This window comes from Malus sylvestris, chromosome 3, assembly GCF_916048215.2.
Source record: "Malus sylvestris chromosome 3, drMalSylv7.2, whole genome shotgun sequence".
Taxonomy (NCBI): domain Eukaryota; kingdom Viridiplantae; phylum Streptophyta; class Magnoliopsida; order Rosales; family Rosaceae; genus Malus; species Malus sylvestris.
The window spans coordinates 3,989,776-3,998,670 of record NC_062262.1 but is presented as its reverse complement, the minus strand read 5'-3'; the positions used below and the strand labels follow the sequence as shown (position 1 = coordinate 3,998,670).

General features: G+C 37.2%; 1 protein-coding gene across 1 annotated transcript; it reads right to left on the bottom strand.

Moving 5' to 3' along the window:
• Window positions 1-1,079: 1,079 nt before the first annotated feature.
• Window positions 1,080-4,428, bottom strand: LOC126615222 (root phototropism protein 2). The gene is made up of 5 exons (XM_050283023.1): window positions 4,259-4,428; window positions 4,006-4,075; window positions 3,460-3,837; window positions 2,633-3,358; window positions 1,080-1,756 (listed from the first exon to the last, which is right to left on the bottom strand). Exons 1-5 carry the CDS (start codon window positions 4,318-4,320, stop codon window positions 1,259-1,261), a joined length of 1,734 nt encoding a protein of 577 aa, XP_050138980.1. The 5' UTR covers window positions 4,321-4,428; the 3' UTR covers window positions 1,080-1,258.
• Window positions 4,429-8,895: the final 4,467 nt, after the last annotated feature.

Genomic DNA, 8,895 nt, shown 5'->3' with positions numbered 1-8,895 from the left:
TTATAGCATATCTGGCAGTGTAGAGGACGACGTCGTTTATATGCGTTTAAAGCGGTTAGATTGGGCAAAGGGAAATCCAAATCAGTTTTGAAGCGGTTAGCTTGGGCTCTTAAATGGGCCCAAATAGTTGTGGATTACCCTATGACCAGGCCCAAAAGGGCAAAAACCGCATCTGAACATCTTCAATCCTATAGTTGTAGAACCTCCATCCAAATATTCACCCTCCATGGAACACTTTGCTCGAAAGGCAGCCAGATGAGCATAATACGAGGGAGGGAATTTGACGTTAGAATTTGTTAGTAATGTTAGACTTTTGATTTATGTCTTTTATTTTGATCGTTAAATGATGATGCATGTAGCAAATATGGACTCATAATTTCATTGTTTGTTTACCTTTTTTAACAATATAAGAACCGGGAGAGAAAGTTTTGAAATCAGGTGCAGTGAGTGTATTTACAAAGGCCCAACCACTGAGCCAATACGCTATGCCACTTACCTTTTACTTTGATTTATAACCAAGGTCGACCATGACCCAAGATGAGCCAAGTGACCGTCAGGGGTCTAAAAAAATCGAGAGCACAAAAATAGTAGGTAGTCATCTACATATGTTTTTATTGAATAAGTAGCGCTAGCTACACTGATTATCGTTAATCACCCTTGGATAGAGCATTTTAGGTTCGAATTGTACAATCTGTGGTTTTTTTTTTCTTTCCACTTTACAATGTCATGTTTGGTTATTAGTACTAGCTTGTTTTTTTTTTTCCATTGAACAATATTATTATTATGTAGTGCTCATTTATTGGTTATGCATAAAGATTAAAGAACTGAAGATGCTTTATAAATTTCTTCTAAATCCTCGTAAAGGTTAGCATACGAGAAAAAACACATCGGTTATAAGTTTTATACAACAACACTTCTAGACCTCAAATTGTCTCAAATTGAGGAATAAAAACTCATTATCTATCAACTTGTAATCTAGGTTAGGGCACTTGTTTTGGTGTTGCTCCAAATCTTTAAAATCTCAAGACCAGACTCTATTTAAAAATGTAATGTTATTACAGCCCTTTAAAAAAAAAGGATCACAAAATTCCAAGTTTATTAAAATATAAACACATATTACAATTAATTTACACAAACTATAAACTAGTTGAAGTTTTGAACTAGCAACATAATTTATCATTTGAAACGACAAATTGAAGATTTAGGAAAAAAAAACACCAAGAATTAACACCCACACAAAGTGCAATGACTTAATTAATTAAGAGATGGAAAACCTTCGTCTTCTAGGCTTGGTAATATCCACATCCTCATCCACGATGTTCGAAGTGTCCTTCGACCCTTGCTTGAACGGATTTAACCTCCCCAATTTCTTTGACACAGACGAGAAAAATTTCGCCTTTTTGGGCCCGCCACCTCCTTTACAAGACGACGTCGTTGCAACAGCTGCAGACCCAGTCTTATGCAGGTCCGTAATGTACATCTTCATCTTCAGCAACTCCGTTCTCAACTCCTCGTTCTCCCTCGCCAACGACACGTCGTGCTGTACCTGACTCCTCGTCGTTATTGCGTCTTGCACGTCGTTTTCGTCCACCCCGCTCCTCAGCTTTAGTTGGTCGTAATACAACGCGTGTAGTACGATTTGAACGGGAAGTCGTTTGTTTTGCGAAGCGTGCACTCTCGCCTCGTACGACAACTTCAGTGCGTCCATTACGCTGCACACCTTCTCCTTCTCTATCTCATCAAGGTTCGGGTGAGCCTGCATATGAGTAATTAATCACAATTAATGGACAATTTTACGATTTAGTTACGAGTAAAGTGCGTTTTATTGATCTCGAGATTTTGGACGCAAAAGTAAATGGTATTAAACAACTGAGCTACAAATTACTTGCTTAAAGATATATTTGAAAGTGTTGTAACTAAAGTAAATGAAATTTTTATTTATAATTTAGGAAAAAAATATTTGAAAGTGATTTTGATATAAGTTTTGTTAGCAAGGTTGAAAGACCGTCTTACGAGTTTTCTAATACAGAATTTGAGCCTAAATTTGAAATTATAACCCTAACCTTCCATCTATTCGATTTGTGGTCTGAAAATCAAATTTAATGATTATTTAAATTGATGAGTTTAAGCAAGTTCTTAGTTAAATTCAAGTCACTAGCACAATGGTCTAATGGTCTATCACTTGTAAATATAATTTTTTAGAGTTCAATAAATAGAGATTTCAATACTAATTAATTTGTTGTCATATTGTGTAATTGATTTTAATACTAATTTATTCATTTGTCATATTGTGTGGCTTAGTCTAAAATGAATAATATTCGTGTTCCCCTCATTTTTCTTGCAAATAATGCATCTTAACCGGTACAAAATTCATAATCAAGAGTCGTTCAATCTTTATTTATTTTTCTAATGTATATAACAAATGACCGTGTAAGTAGCAAATAGTATATTGAATTAAATGTTTATTGATATTTTTGAAAGATTAAACAATTTCTAATTCTTCAATGAAGATTAATAAATTATAAAGTTCGATCATTAATTTTATTCAAGATACGTTATTCGCAAATAATGTATCTAAGTACGATTCATGTGTAAAAAGAATTAATCAATTCGTAATTAGTAAATTACCTACCTTCAAGTAAATATCAATAGCACGATAGAGATCGTCGTCGACTTTGCGCGCGCCTTTGGGGATGAGGCTGGCGATGCCATTGAACTTCGAGATACTGAGCCCAACACACGTGGCGATCTCACCAAGATACGCGTCGACAGTCTTTGCGACTCTGATCACCGCCGCCGAGCAAACCTCCCTGAAATCGCCGGCGTTGAAGACCGCGACGCTCTTCTCCTTCTCCACGAACCCGGAGATAATTCTCCTCACGCTCTCCAGATCGAAGAGCCTCTCGCCGTCGTAGGTGAACGACAGGACCAGGAGGTCGTCGACGGTCACGTGCTCCAGGACCGCCGAGATCCGCTTCTCGAGCTCGGTCTTGCACGTGCTCGACGCCTTGACGAAGATCGCAGATCTGAGGAGGCAGCAGAGAAAGTTAATCGGGAGAACGGCTTTCTCAGTCGGTAAGATCTCGACGATCGATTCCAGAAGCTCCCGTTGTTGGAGCCGCAAATCGGAGTCGTCAGAAGCGGCCAATTTCGCGGCGGTTCCGGAGTGGTCTCGGACAAGATCTCGGAGCCATTTCTCGGCGTACGTTATGATAGCGCTGGCAACGGTCAATGCTTTCACGCCGCGCAGCTTCAGCGAGGCGATTACTCTGCCAAAGAACTCAATGTACAAAATCGACAATTCCTCAGTCCACCAATTCTTCGGCGATCGACTCGGAAATTTCGCTTCGATTGATACCTGTAATCGACAATTAATGACATAATTAATCGAATTATTTCAATAATTAATGAGAAATTGATTACTGGCTAAGTGGCTAGAAAATGATTACAGTTAAGTACCTTGGAAGTGGCGACATCGACGCATCTCTGTACAATTTTGAGGTCCTCCGCCATGGGAAGGAGGTCTTCGCAGGTCTTGAGCACGACAATGGCGCCGGAGAGGCTCGTGAGAGCGACCTGAGCTAAGAAATCTTCGGTGCGGCCGGTGAGGTTGTTCTCGCAGTACTTATCAGTCATTTCCAAATACTCCGCCGCGCAGCGGAGGGCGGCGACGTTGTGAACTGTGATCTCGAAGTTGACGCCGTAACAGAACTTGGCCGCCTTCTCGAACGTCTCGGGGCCTCCGGGAATGTCGGAGAGGTTGATTCTCGTTAGGTCCGGTTGTTTTGACTCCATTATCAGTTTTCTTATGCGGTTGCTCTTGGCCACGAGCATGAACTGCAAATACATTAATTAAGTGAGTAATTCCTTCTAATTAATTTTTTAATCACGTTGGTTTAAGCATGCATGCACAAAATAGAGTGTTTGTATGAATCGTAAAACGTCACTGTACTTAGTTTTGTGAATTTCGAACGAGATTTGAACTCAATCTATTGAGTTTAGTACCTTGTGTAGAGAGAAATTGGCTTCACCAACTTCAACCACAACATCTGACGGAATATCTTGAGAGATAATCCTACAAACACACACGTAAAAATGATTAGAAGAAGCTTGTTAATTAGGTTTAGACAAAGAAATTAGTCAGCATGCATGATGTATGGATAGATATGTCCGGCCAGCGGCTGACGCAATGATCAGCCGCCGTACCGAACCCGGTTTCCTGGTACAATGCGAGAGAGGGTTTGATTGTTGTAGTTACCATTGGCCAGTGCGCTCCATGGCAAGGGAGAGCCTGTTACCGCCGCTGAGAGAAGAAGCCATGGGAGGTGGGAGGAGCTTGGAGCTCTTGTGCAGAGAGAGGAGAGAGAGAGAGAGTTATGTGGCCTCTGAATAATAGGGGTCACGATGGTGCGTTACATAAAGAGCTTTATTTACCCCTGTTTTTTGGGATAAGGGCGAGATAATTATGGATTCATGCATGGACAAGTCTTTTATCTTTTTGTTATACAACGACTAGCTTGATAACTGTAGTTGAGATTCTCTGTGAAGCCAGATTGATTTGGAGATTCATACAATTTATTTTAAAAAATTTAAATTATTTGATCTTTATTAGTTCATTTTACTGGTCACTTTACACAAATCAAGAGTTAAAATCTCTCTTTCTCTCTTTTTAACAGTCCGAATTTATGAGTCCTTGAGTTTTGGACACAGATATTCGAAAAAGAAAAGAGATCCTCTCCGGATATCTTTCTCCAAAATCACAAAATCAAGTGATCCGAACTCTTAAAATTTGATCAAACGATCAAAAATTATTATAACTTTTAAATTTTTTTATTAACTTCTTTGTTTTTAGTCGATTGATTAAATTTCAAAAGTCTAAATCACTTGATTTAGTAACTTTAGAAGAAGAGATCCGAAGATCCTTTCCTTTGAAAAAGATCTAGCCCTTCTAAGTTGTACTTTTCATTTTCGACGATACTTATCCTAATTCTAATAGTCACTACTTGGCAGAATAGAGCTGGTCATACGTACATACAGTACTATTGGTTCCTTCCCGTGAAAAGTAGTTGGTTTTCCCTTTGAATCATTTAATATCTTTCGTTGTGAAGTAATGGATTATTGGAATTCAATTTGCACCCAACCATATTTTGTCGTCAGATACTCTTAACACGCTCTTTACGTGTAATACTCTTGTTATATCTAAAACATAAATAAGTTAAATAAAGTGATATTTGTGAGCAAGTGAAGCTGTAGGGGTCGCCTCACAGATGGTCTGTTGAGATATCGTGTTGGAGTGAACATCATACACATGGTCAAGTTATTTTGCTAAAGATTTCGGCAACTATGCGACGTCGTTTTAGAATAATTAGGGTAGGATGGGACGTGACGTTGAATCTTGGGACCGGGCGTAATGGTCCGGTCCTCACTGCATGTCTCCACCACGCAAAACACAAGTGGTTAGGACTCGAGCCAGCGTCGACTTCGCCAAACAACTGGCGTGCTTGCCGCCACGTCATTATACAGTCCAATTTGAACATTCCGGCGGGTCTACAGGTCGGACAGCTGACATGTTGGCCGTGAACAGGACAGGTAGGATAACGTGCTGGGCTCCCAAAGAAGCTATTTTGGATCTCTATAGCCAATGACATGTGAACGCGTGGCATTTCCTTCACTTTTTGAAAGAAACATATGTTTTTGTATATCCATTCCGCAATGTATTTTATAACTTTGAATTGTCTATCTTTAAAACATCATTTATAGATTATTTTTAAAAAAATTTAACAAATCAAAAGTTATTAAGACATTTATTTGCGATAAAGAAAATAGACGGATATAATTGTACAAAGAAACCATAAACCTTTAATTTATCGGTCATATGATTTCTTGTTGACATGATTTTTTAGGAAAGACTTAAAAGATAAGCGATTTAGATCGTTGAAATACATTACGGAGTATGTTGCGCAATAATGTTTGCCAAAAATTGTGTAAAAAAAAAAAACAATATTACGGATGCGGCCGCTAACCAAAAATTAAATTTACTTGATACAAGCAATTTGCTTGTAGTTTATAAACGGTTGCATTGCACGCACATGAATTTCAAAGCTTATAGTAATCTTACTCACGAGGGAAGGAAACTCAGATCCATCTTAAGATCATTGACTCGGTGAAAAAGTGCGTAAGTGGAGATTTTTTCTTCATTATCCAAAAAGAGATACACTCCCCATATACCTAAAACTTTTACTGGATGTGGCGTTATCAAATCCCCAAAAGTGCTTGAGATTTTCGGTGTGTTGAGAATATAGTCAGGTACATTAAGCACAATAATGCAATTGGTTATACACTTTAAAAAAAAATCTAACCAATTCTATCATGACGTTTGATGTAAGAGGCTGCGTTTCCGACACACTAAAAACTTTCTTCAAAAATGCATAAATTGAGATTATAGAAATGAGCTTTTACGAAGCGAAAGCTGGCTGGGTTAATGGTGAACAAATGCATATGGATGGGTGTTCAAACTTGAAGTGATGGCTTTTGCATGTGGGAGCAAAATCTTTCATGGGATTTTGCTAATTAGTTGCAACTTGTGGTGGCAAATTAGAGAGGTTGGTCCCTTCTCCCTTGGAGATGGATGTTGGGCAAATTTGTGGACTGAAATCAAACCAGCTTTTCCAGTTTTGTTTGAAAAAACAAAATGTCATGAGTCATGAAGTCTATTATTTTGAAAGGTGGGTCATTTGTGCTTCGTACTTGATCCAAAAGGGAAAATTAGCCAGCTTTCCAATATTTGGCGGATAATCGTTTAAAGCTTTCAAAGAGGTGGTTCATAAATGGTCTACAAAATGTGGTATTCCAAACATTTTTCTTCTAATAAAAGTTTTTTTATAGTAAAATTGCTTATAAGCGTAAGTGTTGTGTATAAAAGTAGTCCTAAACAAACATCAGACCGATAAAGAACTAGTCTTACCCATTATGCATAAGAATTGACCCAGTCCATTCAAAATATTGGATTAGCCCAATCGTCCCAAGGCCCAATTCATAGGATTTCGTTTCTTTCTATATTTTTTGGGTCAACAAGCTTATGGCATGAGATTGGTGAATGGTGATGAGTTTTGAGGATTGAGATCCACTTCGGACCTTCATGTTGGAGTCTGCGAAATGAGAGATTTGGACAACTCAATTTCAATTCTATGATCTCCATTAATCAATCGCACTCGTCATCTCACAAAACTTAAAGGTCATGACCTTTCTCTCTCTTGAACGATCTGAATCTCTATGTCTGCGGGCTCCGAAAACAAAACATTCAGAGTTGATCGTAATCCAATTTTTGGTCCAAAAATCTTAGTTTAATTATATGAAAACTATTTAGCCGGCCACGCCACCTCTCAAGATAATTATATTGTAAAAAATCAAACTCAAAATAATAAATTGATAGCTACATCTTCACGTGACTATGAAATTTCTAAGTGATTCAAGGCAAAAAAATAAAAATAAAAATAAAAAACAAAATATAATATGCCAATATATATATATATATATATATATATATGTGTGTGTGTGCGCGCGCGTGCGCGTGTGTGTGTGTAAATAGGTTGAAGCTATAAACAAAAAGTCAAAATGTGATGAGGTAAATAGTTGAGAATCAAATATTAATATTCCTTGTTTAAAGGTAGAAGAGTTCCATTTAATTCTATCTCCTTGTAATTAGGCATAAAAGCTTGAAAGTCCACATGTATCACTTAAACTTTACCTAATTTAAGGAAATTGAATGATTCTTTGCAACTTTGTTACGTTATTTTGTTACATGGAAGAAATGGACCCAAGTTTCAATGTCAGAGCGGAACCTGTCTATGGAGGTCGATACTATGAATTTTTATAAAAATTGCGTAAAAATTTGTGAATGTATGCTACGGCGTTGATCATGTCTAACTCTGTAATTTTCCAAAATGTTTATGGTGTTCAGCCAGAATTAGATGCTACCACCAAATCCTACTTTGATGGTTTAAAATTTTGTATGTCTAAACTCATCCCCTACTATATAATTGATCTTAAAGTCATCCATAAAATTGACTTTATATTCCGTAAATTGAGATCCTTTCCTGATCTCTATCTGGAGTTCATGAATCAAGAGATTCGGACTACTCAATTTCAATCATATGATATCCATTAGTTCATCTTACTAGCATATCTCACACAAATTAAGAATTTAGATTTCTCTTTTTAGCCCCCCAAATCTCCAAATTTTTGAACTTCAAAGGTAAAAATCCGGAGAATATCTCGATTTATGTTCCGTAGCCCTCGCTTTCAAAACTGCCGTTTGGTTATTTATTTTCTTTAAATAATATTTTTGAATTTTTGTTACGTGCGGTTGAATTACAGACTGCAGGTTTTTTAATCTGTTGATTAGGATAGATAATACCGATTGAATAAATAATATTAATTCGTGCCATACATATAGGGCCGGACTTACTAACAATACACATGTCATGCAAAAACATGCTGGTTGACGTGGACTGAATTTTACGTGTTCCCACTTGCCGCGTATTGATTATTATTGTTGCAATAGTTATGTTAGGGTTGGATTATTCTTGCAATAATTAATAATTAATAATTCAAGTTAGTGTTTAACACCAATATCTTTTAGATATGACCTTATCGAGTTGGTAAGAGCAGTGTGATTTCCCTTAGAATTTTCTTTCTACATTATAGATAAATTTAGTGTAAGAATTTCGTGTCGTTTGTCGGACAATTAGTAAAGCAGAAGCGCCACAATTAAAGATAAAATGAGAGAAAATCAGTTAAAATTGTTTGGACATGTGAATCTATGACCCACTTATGCTTTGGTTAAAAGATGCAAATATGATATGGATGCTCACGGTAAAAAAGTAGATGAAAACC